The 23,771-nt window shown below is 40.3% G+C and overlaps 1 protein-coding gene across 1 annotated transcript in view; it reads left to right on the top strand.

Moving 5' to 3' along the window:
* Nucleotides 1-16,320, top strand: part of LOC121376367 (neuroligin-4, X-linked-like) — a 28,642-nt gene extending 12,322 nt beyond the window's left edge. The window contains exons 4-11 of the mRNA XM_041504214.1: nucleotides 694-879; nucleotides 3,338-3,528; nucleotides 4,015-4,156; nucleotides 6,153-6,245; nucleotides 7,130-7,203; nucleotides 8,291-8,411; nucleotides 10,556-10,691; nucleotides 13,607-16,320. Coding sequence (XP_041360148.1) covers nucleotides 694-879; nucleotides 3,338-3,528; nucleotides 4,015-4,156; nucleotides 6,153-6,245; nucleotides 7,130-7,203; nucleotides 8,291-8,411; nucleotides 10,556-10,691; nucleotides 13,607-13,946 — 1,283 coding nt within the window. The 3' untranslated portion in view covers nucleotides 13,947-16,320. The remainder of the gene's footprint in view (nucleotides 1-693; nucleotides 880-3,337; nucleotides 3,529-4,014; nucleotides 4,157-6,152; nucleotides 6,246-7,129; nucleotides 7,204-8,290; nucleotides 8,412-10,555; nucleotides 10,692-13,606) is intronic.
* Nucleotides 16,321-23,771: the final 7,451 nt, after the last annotated feature.

Here is a 23,771-nt window from a genome sequence, read left to right as displayed (position 1 = left end):
AGAGCGAGTTCTTAAGGGCTCAATGGACTTCTCTCTCACTAACCAACTAACAACTAACCCACTGTCCTGGACAAACAGCCCAGATAGCTGAGGTGTGTCCAGGACAGCGTGCTTGAACCTTAATTGCACATAAGCACGAAAATAAGTTGAATGAATAAGGCTAAAACAATTTTTACTGAGCATTATTTGAATAGCCTAGGCTATACATACAGATGTCCAGAGAACATGTAAATAGATAAAAGGGCCCGCTAGATTCATATTGGAAGCACCCACCCTAGATTCAGACCACGCTACGCCCCAGTTATTTAATTTGGAACTTACAGATTGCATCAACTTTAAAAACGCAGTTTCTGTCTTCAGGATTTTTGAGTGGATGAAGTTGTTATTTAATTTGGCATTTACATATTGCACCAACTTTAAAACTAAAATGCAGGTAGAATTAGGAAAACCCACAAATAACATGCAGTTTTTATCGTCAGGATTTCTGAGTGGAGTAAGTTATTTAATTTAGCAATTAAGTATTGCACTAACTTAAAAATAAATAAATAAAGGTAGATTTATGAATTTTAACATGCAGTTTCTGTATCCAGGGTTTCTCAGTGGAGGTAGTTGTTATTTAATTTGGCAATTAAATATTGCACCAACTTTAAAAATAAAATACAAGTAGATTTATGAAGTGATTTCTGTCTTCAGGGTTTTTGAGTGGAGGAAATGCTGATTTTCCCGGAAATTACGGTCTTCTTGATCAAAGTTTCGCTCTGCACTGGGTACAAGAGAACATCCATTTCTTTGGTGGTGATCCATCCAAGGTCACTTTACAAGGTCACAGTGCTGGCAGTAGTGATGTCGTACTTCATCTATTTTCGTCAGAATCAAAGGGTAAGTAATGATAACGAGGACTGCGGCAGGTCTAGCGTTGACTACGGGGAAAGTCTATTTATTCATATTGGTTTTAACGTGTTCTTGTTGGTATTGTTTAGAGTGTTCTTTTAAAAAATCTTCTTTTTTTTGGCGAGAGGGGGTGATTGAATTACCAATTAATATATTTGTAAAGGTGAGCTAACAACGCCAACAATATCACGTGTCCAGGTTACCTTTCTTCCACCAATGAAAATTGTGCTGACATAAACCTCACCTAAAATAATGTGAAGGAACACAACATAAAACAAAAAGAAAACAAAACAGAAGAAAAGCACCCCAAAAAAGAGAGAAAAAAACCCACAGAAAAAAAAAGCACAGAAGAAAACTAACAACCAGTGAAGAACACACACAAAAATAGACAGGCTATTTGTAGCTAACTCGGTGCGGATGCAGCGCAGACATAGACTGTGGATTGTAGTGTGAAGATTACAATTAATTTATAAAATACGAGTGTATAGATCTAAGCTCTTCACAAGTTCACGAGACTGAATGAGACCGACAAAACATTCAAACCCACAAGACATTAAAACCCACACATTCAATCTCACGATTTGATATAGTGTGTGTGTGTGTGTGTGTGTGTGTGTGTGTGTGTGTGTGTGTGTGTGTGTCGCAACCCACACTATGTATGTATGATGTTATAAAATTTAATAGTTTTAGAAAAAAAAGTTTGATTGTAGGGGACGTGGCCCCCGTGCCCACCCACCCCGCTACGCCACTGAACCAACAAGACATTCAAACACACTAAAGGATAATTAGAAGAAACCTGCTTTTGCCATATTAGTTACTCTTACTATTAGCAAAAATGGGTTCTTGGAAGCACTTTCCCACAGACAGAATAAGACATACCACAGACTGTTGTATACATGCTAGAGGTAAGTTCAACCGTTTGTCGCTAACGTTTGCTAGGCTTAGGCGGGTTTTTTACACTACATATTAAACCGAATGACCACTTCGGGAACCAGTCAAAAGAGGTTTCCAGCCCAGGGATATTTAATGATACACCAGGGCCGTAGCTAGCGAGAGGGGGGAAGGGGCCCCTTTTGTTTTTTTATACTGATTATTGATATTGACGTTTTAAATATGTAACCTCCCTTAAATGGCTGAAAAATGGTATTTCAAAGCCTTTAGATTTCAAAATTTCCTGGTTGGCATGTCCCCGAAACCCCTAGTGTCTTCGCCTTCCATGCTCGTTCGTTCCAAGAATCCATCTGCTCCCTCGCTCCCACAACCCGAAAAAAATCCTAGCTACGGCCCTATACACGCTTACACGCACGAGCGCACGCACTAACAAACGCACGCACTAGGCCGTAACTAGGTGAGGGGAGGTTCAAAAATGTGTAAAAGTCCTTTTATAGTTTAAAAGTACCCACTTTTCTCTTTCATTTATACTCATTTTCGTGATTATATCCAATTAAGATTCAAGCACGATGCCTCGGGCACACACACACACACATACACACACACACACACACACACACACCGTAGCTATCTGGATTGTCTGTCTCTCGTTATTAGACTCAACCCCGAGGCTAGGTGCGGACATACATACACACACACACACACCGTAGCTATCTGGACTGTCTGTCTCTCGTTATTAGACTCAACCCCGAGGCTAGGTGCGGACATGCATACACACAAACACACCGTAGCTATCTGGACTGTCTGTCTCTCGTTATTAGACTCAACCCCGAGGCTAGGTGCGGACATGCATACACACACACACACACACACCGTAGCTATCTGGACTGTCTGTCTCTCGTTATTAGACTCAACCCCGAGGCTAGGTGCGGACATGCATACACACACACACACACACACACCGTAGCTATCTGGATTGTCTGTCTCTCGTTATTAGACTCAACCCCTAGGCTAGGTGCGGACATGCACACACACACACACACACACCCCGTAGCTATCTGGATTGCCTGTCTCTCGTTATTAGACTCAACCCCTAGGCTAGGTGCGGACATGCATACACACACACACCCCGTAGCTATCTGGATTGTCTGTCTCTCGTTATTAGACTCAACCCCGAGGCTAGGTGCGGACATGCACACACACACACACACACACACACACACACACACACACACACACCGTAGCTATCTGGACTGTCTGTCTCTTGTAATTAGACTCAACCCCGAGGCTAGGTGCGGACGTATACATTTTGTTCTGGGGGCCCAGTGCTAAAGCGCTCTTCTGATGCGTTGTCGGTTTGGGATCGATCGCCATCGGTGGGCCGGCCCACTGGCCTATTTCTCGTTCCAGCCAGTGTACCACTCTTTAAGACTATATGTGAAAAAATTACCAAATGTTTGACATCCAATAGTCGATGATTAATAAATCACTGTGCTCTAGTGGTGTCGCTAAACAAAACAAACTTTATATTTTGTTGTGTTTCTCTTACCTGCAGGTTTGTTCCGTCACGCCGTTATGCTAAGTGGGGTAGCGACCGCCTACTGGGCGTTCTCCCGCCCCCCACACGACCCCGCCTTCGTCTTGAGGGAAGTGGCATCGGAGCATGACTGTTCTTCCCATGACACGACCCGCACCAAGCAGTGTCTGAAAAACGTCCCCTGGGAAAACATGCTGGATGTGTCTGAGGTGTCATTTTATTTTTCAAACCATTGCTGACAAGTTAATTTTATTTGACATGTTTGAAACTCTCCCTCCCTCACCGAAAAAAAACCCAACCAAACAAAACAAATACACCAAAAAACCCCAACCAAAAAACAAAAAAAAAAAAAAAAAAAAGAAAAAAAACTACAAAAAAACCCACAACAAAAGTAACACCCCACCAATGCTCCCCAAAAACAGCAATAGCAAAAACAACCCCAAAACAAAACAAAACAACAGCCCCCCCTGAATCCCCCCCCCGCCACACACACACACACACACACACAAAGAGGAAAACAAAAACAACAAACAACAAAAACAACATCATAATAATAATAGGGTTTTGCGTTTTCACTTTTTCTTTTCATTCTTTGTTAATAAATACTGTATACAAAATCGTTAGTAATAAAAACCAATTGCCATGAGTATACAAATTAAATGAGGTATTAGATTTTCAATACATTTGTTTCAAAGAGTTTTAGGTTAGTAAGTCATTACCTTCCTGTCGTCGATAACGTGTTTTTAAACAACACACCGGAAAACCTGATAGAAGATTCGCCGATCAACGGGGTAGCTTACATGATGGGCATCGCTCGGAATGAAGGAATACGCATGGGTAAGTCTTTGGAAAAACGATTCCGTTTGTTTGCAAGAAAAGTCTCAGTTGTGACACCAATGACGATATATTTGGGCCCAAATTAAAATATGTTATATTTATGATAACCCTCAGTAACTTTATTATTTATTACCTATGTAGGCCTAATACTTTAAGTAAAACGTAAAGGTATTTAGTCGCAGGCACCTAGTGTTATTTTGTCGAGAATAAACTCGCGTTGATCACCTTTATTCGTTTCGGTTGAGTGTTTATGTTCTGTTAAAAAATAAGAAACGTTTTTCATGTTAGCGAGCTTTGCGTAGATCGCTGAAAAAAGACGCCGCACGTACACCACACCCAAACCGCGTCTATACTAAAAGGCAAACGTTGTTGTGACATGGATTGTTTGGAGTAATAAATTTGTGAATGGATTTATGGTTGTAAACCAGAGAAAATGTGCATGAAACAGCTCGAAGAAATGCAACCAAGCAGTTGTTGCAGCGATTGCATGCTTTGTGCAAGAAACATGGAATATTCTGGAGAAATCCTGTCCAGTGTCCATCATAAAAGGCCAGACATTCAGTCGCAAATCACTGCCACTCTGTGCAACTTTCAGAAGTCCAGAAGTCAGAAAAACACCATTAATGAACTGTTTGATGCAATTTCGTCATGCCACGCCTCAGTGAAAATGACAGATGGCGAGTCATAGGAATGCTTAAATCTGGGACCTCAGAGCGTGACGTCGCACGTCAATTCAACGTCCACAGAAACATCATATGGCATTTATGGCAACGATATCAACAAAACAACCAGGCCAGGGACCGACCCCGTAGCGGCCGACTACCCGTGAAAACCCCTCGCCAAGACAACACTGCAGGAACTCTGGTTGATCCTTCCCTCAGATCTGGCATGGCATTCCCATGAACGTTCTCCAGCGTTTAATGGCCTCAATGAGACGACGGTGTCAAGCCTGTATCAATGCTCAAGGTGGACACACTCGCTACTGATTGTGTGAACTTCGCTCTGGACCTCCTCTAGTGATGGGACTCATTTACACATGGCAGGTGCGCCCTTTTCATGTACTATTGTTCGTTTCCATACCTTCGGACATTTCTCTTTCCATGTTATAACGTTTCATACACGGCAGTAAAAACTTATCTTTGTCTTTTGTGTGTCATAATAACTTTTGCCTTTTAGTATATTATATACCGCGTCTACGCCGCACCTACACCGTATATTAAGACCACGGCTATACCACGCCAAACCGCTCCCACACCGCGTTTATGACGCGCCTACACCGTACCAAGACAGCGCCTACACCGTACCAAGATCACGCCAAACCGCGCCCACACCGCGTATATGCCGCGCCTACACCGTACCAAGACCACGCCGAATCAACACAACGTCTACACAGCCCACGCCGAATCATAAACCGTGCACATGGAAAAATGCCGCAATGTTTGAACGAAGAGGAAAGGAAGAAAATGTTTTATTTAACGACGCACTCAACATATTTTATTTACGGTTATATGGCGTCGGACATATGGTTAAGGACCACACACAGATATTGAGAGAGGAAACCCGCTGTCGCCACTTCATGGGTTACTCTTTCCGATTAGCAGCAAGGGTTCTTTTATATGCACCATCCCACAGACAGGATATTACATACCACGGCCTTTGATATACCAGTCTTGGTGCACTGGCTGGAGCGAGAAATAGCCCACTGGGCCCATCGACGGGGATCGATTCCAGACCGACGCGCATCAAACGAACGCTTTACCACTGGGCTACTTCCAGCCACATGAACGAAGAGAGACTGGTCACTGTTCACGGATTTGATTGTTAAACAAAAACATTATGTGAACTTGTAACATTACAAGTCGAAATCTGCCCTTCCTTTTTTTCTTTTCTTTTTTCTTTGCCACGCGTTGTGCATTTGTGAGGGTATTATTGACGCTTCATTGCTGTCATAGTGTGGATGGCATGTACCTTATAAAACCATGTTTTATTGTTTCAGTTAGAAAACCCGACCACTATAGATTAACTCCAGCGTCTATTAAGGGGCGAATTCCAGACCAGGTGAAACCGGAAAACTTTCCACAATTTATTGGTATGTTTATATATAATTTCATTTATATATATATATATAATTCAGAAAAAGTTAAAGTTAAAGTTTAGAGAGAGAGAGAGAGAGAGAGAGAGAGAGAGAGAGAGAGAGAGAGAGAGAGAGAGAGAGAGAGTGTGTGTGTGTGTGTGTGTGTGGGGGGGGGTCCTTGCGTTGCAGTATCGAACCACGTCTTTGGGTCCATTCAACTGATTGGGTTTTTGCTCATTCCAACCAGTGCACCACAATTGGTGAAAGGCCGTGGTATGTGCTTTTCTGTCTGTGAGAAAGTGCATATACGAGATCCCTTGCTACTAATGGAAAAAATATTGCGGGTTTCCTCTCTAAATTACCAAATGATTGACATCCACTAGCCGATGATTGATTAATCAATGTGCTCTAGTGGTGTTGTTAAAAAAAAAAAAAAAACAAAAACAAAACAACAAAAACTTCTAATATTAAAGGCATACTGTCACAGATTTAAGAACCTTATTTCTCGATAAATGGATAATAAATAAAAATTACATTAATTGTTGGAAACCAAATCTAGCTATCAGATCACCTTAACTGAACCATTATGGAGTGAAATCCATGTCATCCCTCTCAGCAATTTTAGTTTTTGAATTATGGACCATTGCCATAATTCAATTATTTTTACAAAATGTCATTAATAAATGGAATATGGTGGTTATGAAGATAGTTAAATAAAGTACATTTAGGGACAAATCAAATTATTTTTGTTCAAGTAATACTTTGTTAGACCATTAAATAGGTCAGTGGTCTGTAACAATATGCCTTTAAAGTACTATGGTCTTGTGCTATGATCTCTGTCTTACAAAATGCCTGCTAGATTTGTTATAATTCTGTTTTCCCTGAATGTCTATTTTCAGATTTAATTCATCATGAATACTCACCTTGGTCGGACCCTGATAACAGCACTGCCAACATTATTAGTCTGGCTAATGTAAGTGACGTCATTCATGGTAACGGTAAACCAAACAATCGAGTCAAATAAATGTGATAGTGTTGGCTATCACTGTACCACAGCAACACGAGGTGATGCTAAGGCATGGCGGCTGTTAACTGAAAAATTTCGTGGTCGACATATGTGGATTTTTTTACACAGTACTTGTCAGTTGAGAATACTCCCTAAAATTAGTAGTCACATGACTCTTAATAGTGTTGTATTTTTCAAAAAATATAATATATTCTGACAGAAATAGCATTGAACTGCATGGAATAATTAATGGTGGTGTGTAACCTCAAAGAACACTAACGTGGTAATCATGACACGTGTGGACGGGGGGAGGGTTTCATAGTAGGGGGAGGGATGTAGGCTTTAGTGGTAGAGTGCTTTATATTTGTTTCTTTTCACTAGTTAATGTTGGCTATTAAAATGTAGTGTAAATGCACGGTTATAAAATATGGTCGTCACGTATGTATGTGTTTGTGTGTGTGTATGCGCGTGTGTGTATGTGTGTATGTGTGTGTGTGTGTGTATATATATATATATATATATATATATATATATATATAATACCTACATACATACACATACATACGTACCAGGCTGCGAACTCAGTACCTACCACCGACCTCGGTGGCGTAGTGGTTAGGCCATCGGTCTACAGGCTGGTAGGTACTGGGTTTGGATCCCAGTCGAGGCATGGAATTTTAAATCCAGATACTGACTCCAAACCCTGAGTGAGTGCTCCGCAAGGCTCAATGGGTAGGTGTAAACCACTTGCACCGACCAGTGATCCATAACTGGTTCAACAAAGGCCATGGTTTGTGCTATCCTGCCTGTGGGAAGCGCAAATAAAATATCCTTTGCTGCTAATCGGAAAGAGTACCGCATGTAGTGGCGACAGCGGGTTTCTTCTCAAAGTCTGTGTGGTCCTTAACCATATGTCTGACGCCATATACCCGTAAATAAAATGTGTTGAGTGCGTCGTTAAATAAAACATTTCTTTCTTTCTTTCAGTACCTACCAGGCTTATGTCACACCACCGAGACCGGTACTTTAAGGTTTTCTTTGTATTATGTTTTAGATTGTAGGCGACCTAGCGATAGTGGCACCAGTCGTTGACGTCGCCAGTCGAATAGCAAAGCGGAACAAAGTTATGTATTTCTACAGCTTCGAGTACCAGTCACCTCTGTCGTCCTTGGCAGGTTAATTAATTAATATCTGAATTTTGTGTTACTTAAATGCAAGCACTTTGGGAACTAACTCATTCCATGTGTCATAGGTGTCGGAAGAAGCTGGGGCGAGGTCCAAGAGGCACTGTCCTTCTTGAAGATTATACATCTCCCATTTGAAAGGCGAATTAATAAATAATAGAACCCCCCTCTCAATCACTGGAATCTTCCGATGCCGTGTCTCGCGCACATGCGCATTTGGGAATGAGAAATGGGTCTACTAAAACAGTTCAGTTCAGTTAGTTCAATGTATTTTCATGCATATATTCAATTAAGGTTGAAGCACGCTGTTCTGGGCACACACCTGGGCTATCTGGGACAGTGGATTAGTGGTTAGTTGTTTTTGAGAGAGAAGTCGATAGTGGCCTTACCCCTACACATCGAGTCGCAACTGCCCCTCCCCCCTCCCAGTGTTGGAACAAATCCTCAAATTCTGGCAAAATGAGCTGGACTAAAACCTTTTCACAATGTTTCACCATACAGCTGTTCGGCAATAATGCTAATATGATTAAATGTTGTTATCCAGATATGGGCATTTTCGTTTAATTCGGGCAAAAATCAGCCTCTTCCACCCCACCCCCCTAAAAAAAAAATCCAAAATGTGAGCCAGTACGCCTTTGTTTGATTAATACCAGTCCCCATACACACTACTATATTGTATTGTCTGTATTCTATATATATATAGCGTAACGGGCATGAGTGTTCCATCCACTGGTACTAAGCAAACATCTAGAAACTCCAACTACAACCCGAACTCCCGTGTTGAAGCATACGAATTCTAAAAATATCGGGCGAGTCTATTTTAGTGGCCGCAGTACAGCGAACCATACCAATACGTACGGGGTGGGTTATCAGTCTTCAATTTTACATTAAAAATTATTTATTTATTTATAAAATAAAAAAAACTAAATCAGTCTTCAGTTTTACATTACAAATTATTTATTTTATAAAATAAAACATGTTTTAAGGCATTCGTAATTCACACGAAACATGTCGTATACCCTCGGAATAATTCGGAATGTTTTCAAATTATTTTTAAATCACTGGCAGGATTCTGCAAGTAAGGTTTTGATTGGTGGACATGAGCTCCAACTGGCTGGTGTTAGATCCACATGTAATTGTGGAGCTAATTTTAATTAGATTGCTAAAGTATGTGACGTTTAAATGGGGAAATACCGTCTAAAAATAACTACAGCTTGTCTCGATATCCATTATTTTTCAAGACGAACGTGCGTTTTTACAATAATAAAAACTGCATTTCGTGGCATTACAAAAACCTGGATGACCAGAACCACTTCCGGTCAATATAATTAAAATTAGCTCCACTATTACATGTGGATCTAACAGCAGCCAGTTGGAGCTCATGTCCACCAATCAAAACCTTACTTGCAGAATCATGCCAGTGATTTGAAAATAATTTGAAAATATTCCGAATTATCCTGATGGTATACGATATGTTTCATGTGAATTACGAATGCCTTATTTAGACCAGTAGAACTAATTTTAATCAGATTACTAACAACACTGCGTAGTCTCCAATGTCCAGGTAACATTTCGTCTGTAAATAATAATTTAAATATTGACCAATCACACTTCGCCTTTTATAACGTTAACGTTATTTGGGAGCATACAACTTCTAAAAATATCAGGCGAGTCTATTTTAGTGGCCGCAGTACAGCGAACCGTACCAATACGTACGGGATGGGTTATCAGTCTTCAATTTTACATTAAAAATTATTTATTTATTTATAAAAAACCCCAACCTAAATCAGTCTTCAGTTTTACATTACAAATTATTTATTGTATAAAATAAAACATGTTTTAAGGCATTCGTAATTCACACGCAAGTAAGGTTTTGATTGGTGGACATGAGCTCCAACTGGCTGCTGTTAGATCCACATGTAATAGTGGAGCTAATTTTAATTAGATTGCACTTCATGTGTACGAAAATGAACATTTTAAATAATAAAAATGTAAGTACTTCTAATTTAAATTGTCAAAAACGGCTTTAATGGTGAAAAATACGTCGAAGTGTTTAAAAACTAGGGTCTGTTACTTGAAGAAAAAAACACCTTTTAACTTTTAAACGCGTTGTAACTTTAATTTCTTTCACCCAGGTGTGCCACACGGTCTTGATCTGTTTTACCTGTTTGGCTGTCCGTTTTCCGGACACCCTCGGTTCAACTACTCGAACGAAGATCGGGAAGTGAGCCGCGTGTTTATCGAACTGTGGAGCAACTTTGTTAAAAATGGGTAAAATTATTCATTCGGTCACCTGGAACGACATACTAGATTGATGTTTGTGTAGAATGGAGCGGAATGTTTAACCAGCGAGTGCTAGGCGTGAAAATTCGACGGCGGATCCGAGGTTTCATCGAGAAACAATAAAAGAGAGAAAACTGAACTATCGGTTACTTCCCCGTTGGTGAGCCCATTGGGCTATTTCTCGTTTCAACCAGTGCACCACGACTGGTACACCAAATGCCGTGGTATGTGCTATCCTGTCTGTAGGATGGTGCATATAAAAGATCCCTTGCTACTGATGAAAAAATGTAGCGGGTTTTCTCTTGACGACTGTCAAAATTACCATATGTTTGACATCCAATAGCCGATGATGAATAAATCAGTGTGCTCTAGTGGTGTCGTTAAACGAAACAATTTTTTTCTGTCTGTCACTAACTCAAGTACTCTGGCGGTAAGAGAGTTAGACGGACATTTGGACAGTTATATGCTCATTACCGTCAAATAAATAGAGGATATTTCATGTTTTTGTCAAATATTATTTATATCTCATAGAGTGAAGTTTGCAAACGTTTGCTAACCCCACAAAAAACACATTTAAAATGCCAGCAGCAAAATAGTTCCGGCTTTCTTACAGTGAAGATAACACTTTCTACAGTGACGATAACACATTTTAGAGTGAATTGGTGAAATGTTCACTCTAAAATGTGTTACTGTCACCGATATTTCACTAAATGTTATATAATATACATTATTTTCTGACGGTAAGAGAGCGTGATAACTGTCCAAATGTCCGTCTAGCTCTCTTACCGTCGGAGTACTCTGGCTAGTCGATCACCTGTGTTAGATTTTATTTTAATATGTAATTGATAATGTGTAATTTAATATGTAATTAATAAATGAAATTATGTGGATGTATTTTTATTCAGGGTAGGAAATTAACATTTCACAAGAAAAATGGTTAAACATGTTTGGTCATTATGCAACTTTGATTACATTTCATTTTAACTTATTTTCGTGTTTATATCCAATTAAGGTTCAAGCACGCTGTCCTGAGCACACACCTCAGTTATCTGGGCTGTCTGTCCAGGACAGTGGGTTAATTGTTAGTTGGTTAGTGGTTAGTGAGTGAGAAGATAGTGTAGTGGCCTTACACCTACCCATTGAGCTCTTAAAGGAAGGGACAATTAAGGTATTTGGCCTGGTATGCATATTCAACGATATATAATGCACATTATTGCTTAATATCAACAAGTATAATCGTATAGTTAATTAACAAAACGTTTAAATGTGACGGCTATTATATTTTAACGGGCGCTTCCTTTTGTACCATCTCAGTTGCCTTTTTACCCTCTGACGAGCTGGTCATATGTACTACTTAACGCGTAACGTCAGGAATGAGCCTTAGAACTAGAGAAGGGACAATCTACCTGGTATTTGGCCTGGTATGCAGGATATATAATGCAATATTGTCATACATTGCAATCGTTCTGTAATAATACATGTTCGGCTATTATATATACGGGCCAGCCATTAAGTGTACCATCTCAGTACGCCCACTGGTGGTTATACTATATTACGTTTAGAACTAATACAATCTACCTGGTTTTTGCAGGATGATAAATAGTCATACATTGCAATGTTCTGTAATACCACATCCCAGTAAGCCAGCAATAGTATATCCAGCACTATATATATTATTTTTCAATACAAAATAAAATACCATTGTCAAAGTGGCTACACAACAAGTCGAAACAATTAACAATGTTTTGCCCATGCATTAACCTACGTACTGAAATGATACACGGAGTGTTTTCTTAGTTAATTGGTCTAAGCTGTTAGTTGCTTCTACCTGTGATTCCCGATTGGCAGGTGTGTATTGATTGGTAACCAGACGAGCCAATTAATTGACGCTGTCTAGACACAAAAATACATACCGGTATTGTGGAATATTACCTGTCGCCCCTAAAATTGTAATGGACATGGTTTATTACTGTAAATAGTTCTGTAAAACTATTGATTAAGTAGACTTTTCCATCTAAAACCACAGAACTGACCAATTACGTAGTCCCATAGAAAAGAAAAGTATCACTTGGGTATCGTGGGTTGTCGTTTTTGCTCCAACGTAGCATATCAATAGGCCTAATAGTGTACATTTTTCCTTTGGATTATTTAACAGAGAAAAATACTATAACCCCATTTTGTTCCGTTTATGCAACTTGAAATATATTTAGTTAAATAGTTTATTATATTATTACGTAATTTGTGCTGTTTTACAAGTCATGTTGATCAAAGAGAAGCGCTTTGTCGAAAATTACTGCTTTTGTTTACACTGTACATACAGGAGATGGTCAGGAGCTGACGTCACTTCGCCCCAAGCTATCCCACCGGACGTCACAAAAACGAAACAAAATGGCTGCCCCCAGTTAGCAGGAATAATCATGTGTTTTTTTATTAACTCTACAATTACGCGTTTTTCATTTGCTAAAGTGTCAGTATGTGTTGGTGGTCCGGGTATGCATCTTTCCAACACATAAGGCTCTTGTTTAAGTTGACCCTACCTTTAAGAACTCGCTCTGGGTTGGAGTCTGTACCGGGTTGCGAATCCTGTACCTGCCAGGTTGTAGTCCGATGGCTTAACCACTGCGCCACCGAGGTTGGTACGTTGCAACGTTGCAACGTTGAGACTTGTTCTTGAAGTTGTATAGGGTTCAGTGAAATCCCGACTCGCACTAACCAGTCCCAGCCCTGTGCTTTATGAAATGTTTAGTTTACAGACTCAGCTCTATTATAATAGTCAGAGACTTAAATACCATAGCAACACCATTTAAATTGTACGCGTGTGACGTCAAGAGATATTTGAGTACGTTTTATTAGCACGGGCACTGGTGTATTTTCTTTATTTTTTATTTTTATTTTTTTTACAGCAAGCCTTCGTCGCTTTCATTATCATCCCATGTTGCTGATGCAATTCCTCGATTCTCCAGTGACTCTCAGCATTATATGAAACTATCTGGTTACCAAGGAAACGCGTCCGTGGTCGTGGCTTCCAGACCATGGGCCAGGCAGGTTCATTTTTGGAACTCTCTGTGGTCGGAGTTACGAAACAGTGGCAGTTCCACATACCAGACTGGGCCTGGTGCTGTAGCCTGGGTGTTTATCGCTACCACCGGCTTTCTCTTCGTGGTGATCATTGCCTTGATAGGGTGTCTTGTGTACATTACGCACAGGCGTACGGGCTCACAGTTTGGTAGGGTGACAGGCTGATCAAAATTAAAGGAAAATGCCCGACAAGGGGCGGATTATACTTTAGGTAAGGGGTGGGGGTCTGAAACAATATGAAAATGTTTATAATTTGAAATTATAAATTTTACGTAGACATCAATTTAGATCTACGTGGTGGGGTGTTTTTTTTTAGCCGGGTGGGGGTGGGGGTGGGGGGTCCGTGTAACTGGGAACCCCCCCCCCCCATAACCCGCCCCTGCCGATGTGTTTATTCATATTTGCATTACTACTAATGTTGTGAGTAGAATATCGGAAAGACTTGTTGAACATGTTTCAGGTCAACTATTCGTCATAGTTTTTACCCGAATGCGAAGAATTTGCATCAAGGCTGGAGATGTGCCCCCTGCTCTCTCTCCCCCCCCCCCCCCCCGATCCCCTGTCTCGTACGCTAAGGAATATAGGATTTTGTGAAGTGTGTGTAACACAAGTGATGACTGGAAATATTGTACTGCTAAATATGAAAACGTGGGCTACGTTAATGCCAAACCGAGCAGGAGAAACACAATTCTTGTTTTGGTATCACAGTGGGGTATCAGTCAAATTGTTTTTTTTAACGTTAGTATCACCTACTGTCGTTGAACGCAACCCTAGTGAATTTAGTGAAGCGCGTTCAAGAAGGCAAGCGATCGCGGTCGTTCGCTAGTCACCGAATTTTAAATGAACGTGGTATGATAGAAGACTGAAATGAGTCAAACTGTTCGCGAGCGCTCGGTCTCTGAACGCACCGCTGCTAAATACAGGGATTTGTGAACAGTGTTTCCGGTATCTTGATTAAAGTCGCTGATCCTAATTTCAACCCGTGAAAATGGACACTAAATATAATTAATTAATCTAAATATAATTAACTAATCTACAGACCTGTAACATTTGGATACAATTACAATTTAGAGTGACGTTGCAACGGGGAAATACCCATACAGAATAGACTAGAGCTCGTTTTCACAACCTTTACTTCTCAGAGGTACGGACGTTTTTCAAAATATGAAAGAAGCATTTCGTGGTATTGGAAACATCAGGGTGACCAGAAACACTTCCGGTGTGCGAAAATTGATAATATAAACAATAAAGTCTCAGTGATGTCTAATTACAATGATCACAACCGGCTCTAATTTTGAAAAAAAAAAAAAAACCGCCGTAGAGTTTTAAAAAATAGGACCTGTCACTTTAAGAGGTTAGGTGGGTTGATTCATGCTTACTGTGTTGGTGCTTACAACACTTACGAGTTTGTAAATGGCGAATTTAGGTGGGTACAAACGGAGTGCCTTAATATATTACTTAGTTGGTGCTCGCAACACATACGAGTTTTTAAGTGGCGTGGTTAGGTGGGTTGAACGTTCTTGGTGCTGGCAAAACTTAAGATTTTTTCAGTGGTAAGTGGCGCGGTTAGGTTGGTCGAAACTTTGTGCCTTAATAGATTAATTTGTTGGTGCTCACAACACTTACAAGTATATAAGTGGCGCAGTTTATTGTTGTTGTTTTGAGTATAGTTAATGACAGGAGTTTCTCGCTCTCAGTACTGTGACAATGTACAGTAAAACCTGCTATTGTTTACATTTATTGCGATTAAAAGCAAATAGATTGGTCGCACGTTTTCCAAGGTATTACAGCTACTCCATTAAACCTGATGTTAATGGAAGTCTGTGTGTACAGGCAAACACGAATACATTATAAAGTGGATTTTACTAATTATCTGTAAAGTTGACAAGAATGTATAAGTCATATTTCATGTTGTAACTATCAAATTATACTGGTGGTCAGTTGGTTGCCTTTAACAAATAGGTTTATCATTAATGTTCAGCCTCTTTTAGGTTTATCATTAATGTTCAGACTCTTTTAGGTTTATCATTAATGTTCAGACTCTTTTAGGTTTATCATTAGTGTTCAGACTCTTTTAGGTTTATCATTAATGTTCAGACTCTTTTAGGTTTATCATTAATGTTCAGACTCTTTTAGGTTTATCATTAGTGTTCAGACTCTTTTAGGTTTATCATTAATGTTCAGACTCTGTTGGAAGTGACCTCCTGTTTGTATATAGACTCAAATATACAAAATAGTATACATACTTAATTTGACATATGTCATTTCAATTTTATATTCATCTTCAACTTTGACGTTAATTAACTAGAGATGTATTAATGTATACGCATTATAATACATTTATGTGTGGAATATCGGCAACCCAAATAAACATATTCGTATTCCTATATAAAAAGTATATACCAAACACGTCTACACAGAGGTACTGTACTTGTGAGGGAGAGCTCTTAAGTAGTTCTCGCAATGATTTCTGGTTACTGTTGAAAATAATCGTATTTATATGTGGCTTCGTTTTCATGAAATACACAATTTGAAATAATGTGTTATGTCTGATATGGTTGGGTTTGGTGTTATTGTTGGTTTTTGTTTTTGTTTTTTTAGGTGTTTATATATATATATGTATATATGTATGTATATATGTATGTATGTATGTATGTATGTATGTGTGTATGTGTGTGTGTGTGTGTCTATATATATATATATATACACACACACATGCACACACACACACACACACACAGACACACACACACAGACACACACACACATACACACACATACACATACACACATACACACACAGACACACACACATAGACAGACACACACGCGCACACACAGACACACACACACACACAGACCCATACACAGGCACACACACACAGGCACACACACACACACACACACACACACACACACACACACACACTGTGCTGGATACCTTACATATATGGTAAAAAACAACAACGAAGTAGACCCAATTAATGTTTTACTCCTTTCAAACAGTGGCTAGCATATCAAAGCACAGACTTGTTGGATGACGTCAAACTTTACCGAGTGTGTGACAAAATTAATGTTTGAAAAATTCACTAGCCATTACCAAAGCTTTCACTAGTGCTAATGTATTAATGTAATACAGTTGATAATTTCCACTAACCCAAACCAAAAATCCAATTTCAACATATTTTCGTGCTTATATCCAATTAAGGTTCAAACACGTTGTCCTGGGCACAAAGCTCAGCTATCTCGGCTGTGTCCAGGACAGTGGGTTAGTTGTTTGTGGTTAGTGAGAGAGAAGAGGGTGTAGTGGTCTTACACCTATCCACTGAGTCGTTAAAACTCGATCTGGATGGGAACCGGTACCGGGCTGCGAACCCTGTACCTACCAGTTGTATGTCCGATGGCTTAACAACGACACCATCGAGGCTAGTGGGACTGAAGGGCAGTGAGTTTGTCGACCCCTGCTTTACTCTAGGACTTTGCCAGCAAAACTGACGATATTCCGTATTCCACAAAAGAATGAACAACATTATTACATTTAGCAAAGTTAATTAAGGGCCAGTAAACGTTTGGTATTTCTTTGCAAGTGTTTTATTATTTGATCAAGTTTTCATCACAGATGACTTGTAAATATTATTTCCATAAAATGTGAACCTATGATACAGGCAAAACAAATCTTGCACGCTATGAAAACTATCAAAATGCGCATTCGGCTAGAATTCGTCGCACGTTGGTTCATAATGGTACTTGCTGTTTTGCTCGCTCTAAATTGTCGTTTCGATCATAAAGAACATGTCACAACATCGACACCTTACAACGGAAGAAAATATCTACTGGCTCTAAATTAATTTCGTTGAGTATATATATATATATTTTTTTATATAGAAACCAATCACCACGTGTCCTGTTACCGTACCTCTCACCAGCCCACTTATCAAATTAATCAGCCATATGAACTGTAGCAAGCAATTAATCCACCCAAAACACAGCTTCACACTTAGTCATATCTGGGGACAATAACTGAAGATAAAAAAAAAAAAAAAAAAAATTCCGCCACAAAACCCCATAAGGCAAAAGAAAACGATACAGATTTGAATGTACATGTATCATAAGGATATTCCCTAAACAACATTTCTAGTCACTGGTATACCCGGGAGGCGGGGGGATATAGCCCTCCCCCAAATCATACCTCTCCCCCCACCACCACCTTCTATATTTGCCTATCTTCCCATAACATTACTTATGGACAGTGTGAGTACCTTCTAGATCCAAGTATAAAGTTTGTTTTGTTTAACGACACCAATAGAGCACATTGATTTATTACTAATCAGCTATTAGATTTCAAACATTTGATCATTCTGACATATAGTCTGAGAGGAAACGCGCTACATGTTTTCATTAGTAGCGAGGGGTCTTTTTATATGCACCATCCCACAGACAGGATAGCCTTTGATATACCAGTCGTGGTGCACTGGCTGGAACGAGAAATAGCCCAATGGGCTCACCGACAGGGATCGATCCTAGACCGATCGTACACCAGGCAAGCGCTTTACCATTGAGTTACGTCCCGCCCTTCTAGATTAAGTATAGCAATATCCATTATGTTAGACATCTGATAGCCGTGGTTTAAACAGATATTCTTTTTCTTTCCTTTTTCTTTACCCACAAGAGCCGCGGATCTGGTGGGGGTGGATGCCATGCCCACCACATTTTACCCTGTTGTTGTGCTCAGAAAACTAAAAAATCTTTTATTTGAACACCTAAAATTAAAACTTTTTCTCGAGGGAGCATGCCCCCAGAACACACCGTACCAAGTTTAAGCCCTTTGGGTCCTCAAGTTACCATTCCTCGTGCCATCGCACTGATAGTAATCCCCACTCCCACCCCTTTCAAGTACACTCCACAAACCTTGACCTAGTAGGTGAAATGGGAGGGGGGGGGGGGGGGGGAAGGGAGATTTAGCTCAATCGGTTGAGTTCTCGCCTGATGTGACGCACCAAAGCACCTCGGTGGACCCATTGAACTGATTGGGGTTTTTCTCTCGTTTCAACCACTGTACCACAACTGGTCAAAGAATGTTTATTTTTATTTAACGACGTTACATGGCGTCAGACATATGGTTAAGAACCACACAGATATTGAGAGAGGAAACCCGTTGTCACCACTTCATGGGCAACATGCACCATCCCACAGACAGGGTAGTACATACCACGGCCTTTCATATACCGGTCGTTGTACACTGGCTGGAACGAGAAATAGCCCAATGGTCCCACTGACGGGGATTGATCCCACACCGACCGCGCATCGAGCTGGCGCTGTATCACTGGGTTACGTCCCACCCCTACAACTGGTCAAAGCCCATGGCATGTGCTTTCCTCTCTGTGGGAAAGTGCATATAAAAGATCCCTTGCTGCTAATGAAAAAATGTAGCGGGTTTCCTCTGATGACTACGAGTCAGAATTACCAACTGTTTGACATCCAATAGCAGATGATTTTCTAGTGGTGTCGTTAAACAAAACAAACACTGATCCTATAGCTCGTTGTGTCTAACGACACCATTAGATCGCTGGCTAATGGATGTCGAACATTTCGTAATTCTGAGACAGTCTTCTGAGGACGCTTTCTACAGTTTCCCATTAGCAGTAAGAGATTGTTTCCTCCGACAGAGACGACTAATCACTCGGAATACTAATGGACTACAGTGGAACCTGCTGTTAACGACACCTTGCTTAACAACCGCACGGTCTGAACCTTAGTGTAGTGGGGGGGGGGGGGGGGGGGGGGGGGGGGAGAGAGATAAGAACCTAGCGGGCCCCTTTGTCCACATTTTACCTGGACACCGATATGAAAAGACTAATATTGCACCGGTAAATCACTTTTAGCCTCAGCGGTAAGGTTCGTACGATCTCCCGACCTCCCTCATTCTATGCCCTTGGGATAACTACAAACTTAAAGGGCATTCGCGATATATTCGTCGTAGCTGGTTATCCTGCAATTGCAATATTCATCGACAACATATTGCTAAAACAATGGTTCTGTATTTTCGACCAAGAAACAGAACAAAAGATATTTGTTTTATTTAACGACACAACCAGACAATCAGTCTTAAGCGACATTGTTCCATTAGTAGCAAGGGATCTTTTATATGCACTATTCCACAGACAGGATAGCACATACTACGGTCTTTAATATACCAGTCGTAGTGCACTTACTTGAACGAATATGTTCGGCTCACAATATATGTCGCGTGATACAATGTTGAAAGCTCAGACGCGTAGTAAAAGGTTTGTCAGTAATGACCAAGTCAAATCGGACATCAAAGACTATTGATAATACCAGATTAGTGTCACTCTAAACATTGCTGTCTCGCATAAAACAAAGTCTGACGTCTTAGCACTTGGGAAAGCTATATTTGACCCACATTCTTACAGCAGAATGATAGTTTGTTCTCATTGCCATTTGCGTAGTCTGGAAGGTGGCATGGGAGAGTGCAATGCACCCAAGGACACCTCTTTTTCCCCCCGCACCACCTTTTATATTTGCCTGTCGACCCATAACACAGCAAACCCCTCCTCCACCCCCACCCCCATCCCCCCAGTGTAATAACCCCCAATATACAATCCTGGCTACCCACTGCTCATTCTCCTCCTGCCATAACTGGCCAACACCAGACCTGGCGCCCAAAACAGGCGTGCGCTACAATAGTTTGCTATGAACGAGCACGTTAAATTGATTTTTTTTTTCTCGTTCCATCCAGTGCACCACAACTGGTCAAAGGTCATGGTATGTCCTTTTCTGTCTATGGGAAAGTGCATATAAAATATTCCTTGCTGCTAATGGAAAAATGTAGTGGGTTTCCTCTGATGACTACGTGTCAGAATTACCAAATGTTTGACATCCAATAGCCGATGATTAAATAATCAATGTGCTCTACTGGTGTCGTATGCAGCACAGTTAATGAACTGAACTAGGGCCATTTTAATCTAGGAACACTGAAGCTGAAAATTTGCCATTAATTATTGGACCGTGAAGCCACACACTCGGAGATCCAGTCTCCTATTGGTAAAGGGTAAAAACAGTCACAATAGCACATACCATAGAAAACGACAGATGGAAAAATATGGTTTAAAAGGCTCTTATCTACGTGCACCACAGGCAGTTGCTCAACTTGTGTGGGTGCTGTGACAAACACATTAATAAATGTTTCTGTAATATATATCTTGCCATTTACAGTATTGTGCATTTGCAGTATCCTAGGTAACCATGGATTATCGTGTCACAAGTAAAGATGAAACTGACTAGCTAATAAAACAGAAAATGTATAGTTTTATCCTATGTAGGTACGTATAGAGATAATATAGTTGAATGTTTGTAATGTGAATATTTCAAAGGCTGCAATCAATGTGCATTCCATGCTAAGGCTAATCTTCAAAACTGACTAACAAAATGTGAACAAATAATGAAAAGTAAAGTTTGTTTTATTTAACGACGCCACTATAGCACATTGATTTTTTTATCTTATCATCGGCTATTGCACGTCAAACATATGGTCATTTTGACACTGGTTTTAAGAGGAAACCCGCTGTCGCCACATAGGCTACTCTTTTTTCGACAGGCAGCAAGGAATCTTTTATTTGCGCTTCCCACAGGCAGGACAGCACAAACCATGGCCTTTGTTGAACCAGTTATGGATCACTGGTTGGTGGTTTACACCTACCCATTAAGCCTTGCGGAGCACTCACTCAGGGTTTGGAGTCGGTATCTGGATTAAAAATTTCATGCCTATACTGGGATCCGAACCCAGTACCTACCAGCCTGTAGTCCGATGGCTTAACCACTCTATATTATTGAATTGTTTCACTGAGGAAACAGGTAATTCGTGAATTATTGAATGGCTTTGGAGAACACGACAGCCCCTTGAAACAATTGGCTGTATTTGTTTTAACTGCATCTCCTTCATGGAGCAATTTTGAAGTCAAATTAACCACGTGCGATCGTGAGATAAGTTAAGTACACGAACAAGGAAAAATACTTACTTTTTAAACAAGAGCAGGACCCACGGAATTGAAACACGTCGAGAGTAGCTATCAATAACTCAAAGTGATCTCAACCATTCACATAAATAACCCCGACAACAAACAGCCATCAATTTACGTTTGCGTTTTTTTTTTTCATTTCAAAATTGGGCGCGTGTGCAGAGGAGTGTTTTTGGGGTTGAAATCCATGCCTTCTCAAACAAATGTTCTTTTTTCTCAATGTATTTTCCAGGAGAGCATCACTCGACGCTCCTATAAAGTTCGGTCGTCACAGTCTACATTACACTGCCTGCTATAATTCCTGCATACACACCTGGAATTAGAAAATAGTTTGACTCCTACATTTGTAGACTGTGTCAGCGGTAGGTTATATGCAATTGCTCGAATTGGTCTATAAATAGAAGAAAAAAAAAGACATGTTTTATTTAACGACGCACTCAACACATTTTATTTACGGTTATATGGCGTCAGACATAAGGTTAATGACCACAAAGGGAGAGGAAACCCGCTGTCGCCACTTCATGGACTACTCTTTCCGATTAACAGCAAGGGATCTTTTATATGCACCATCCCACAGACAGGGTAGTACATACCACGGCCTTTATATACCAGTCGTGGTACACTGGCTGGGACGAGAAATAGCCCAATGGGTCCACCGACGGGGATCGATCCCACACCGACCGCGCATCGAGCGAACGCTGTACCACTGGGCTACGTCCCGGCCCTTGTCTATAAATAGAGTCCCCTTAACAGAGACATCGATTTAGACATTAAAATCTGCGGGAAAATATTTATAAATATATAATTATATATATTATAATATTTTCAAACAATGATTCTGTCATTGAGTATATATTGTATTTTAAAGAAGAAATGGACAACTTCAAGTTCTCTATTATTTTTATGTAAAAAAAAAAAAAGGAAGCTTGAATTATGAAGAATGGTGAGTTGTTTTAAAGAGCACTGACAGCCGATATAACGATATAAACTGATAATAATGAAAACATGAATTTGTGGAAGCTCAAGTTTATCAAGCCGGTCGGAACGATCTCTCTCTCTCTCTCTCTCTCTCTCTCTCTCGGGGGGGGGGGGGGGGGGGGGGGGGGGGGGGGGTTACACCCAGTTTTCGAGTAGCCTCAAACACAATTTCCTGGTATCTAAAGAACAACATAGAAATGTTTAAGATATTTCCCGCTATTTTAAAGGTTTTCATTTCATGTCCATTTTAATTTAATTTTCGTACTTATATATCCAATTAAGGTTTAAGCATTATTCACTGGGCACAAATATCGGCTATCTTGACTATCTGTTCAGAAATGTGGTTTAATGCTTACAATGGCTAGTGAAAGAGACGTCCGTAAAGTGACCTCAAACTCCCACATTGAGTCGTTGAAACATTCTGGGGTGCGAACCCAGTATCTAGGAACCTCCATTTGAAAATGGACACTAAGTTTGGTTAATCTACAAACCTGTAACACATCTGGATAAAGTTGAAATGGCGAGAAACGAGAGTCTGTGGCGTTGTAAGGGGGAAATACCCTCTAAAATAGACTAAAATCTTAGCTCAACAACCTTTACTTCTCAGATGTAGGCCCTACGCACGTATTGTAATTGAAATTATATTTCGGGGTATTACAACCACCAAGATGTCATGTTAATATCGATGCCTGGTTCTGGACTCCTTTCTATCCCCAGAAACAAAATGTGGGGAAAAAGCGTCATAACGTGCCTTTAACTAAATTAATTACTCTATGCTTTGAAAACATTGTAATCAAATAGCCCCACTATCTCGTTATCACCGATGTCCTTTCAAACATAAACAATAAAATACCCTCAACCAAAATCCATTAGTCCCAACTGGGTCACAATTCTCGCCTACTATCTGATGGAATTAATCTATCGTTTCATCCTTGCCTCCGAACTGAACGGTCGTCTGCTAAAGGCGGGCGGGCGG

Source organism: Gigantopelta aegis, chromosome 6 (genome assembly GCF_016097555.1).
Source record: "Gigantopelta aegis isolate Gae_Host chromosome 6, Gae_host_genome, whole genome shotgun sequence".
Classification (NCBI taxonomy): domain Eukaryota; kingdom Metazoa; phylum Mollusca; class Gastropoda; order Neomphalida; family Peltospiridae; genus Gigantopelta; species Gigantopelta aegis.
Note: the sequence above shows the minus strand (reverse complement) of the source record. Positions and strands in the feature narration are given on the sequence as shown.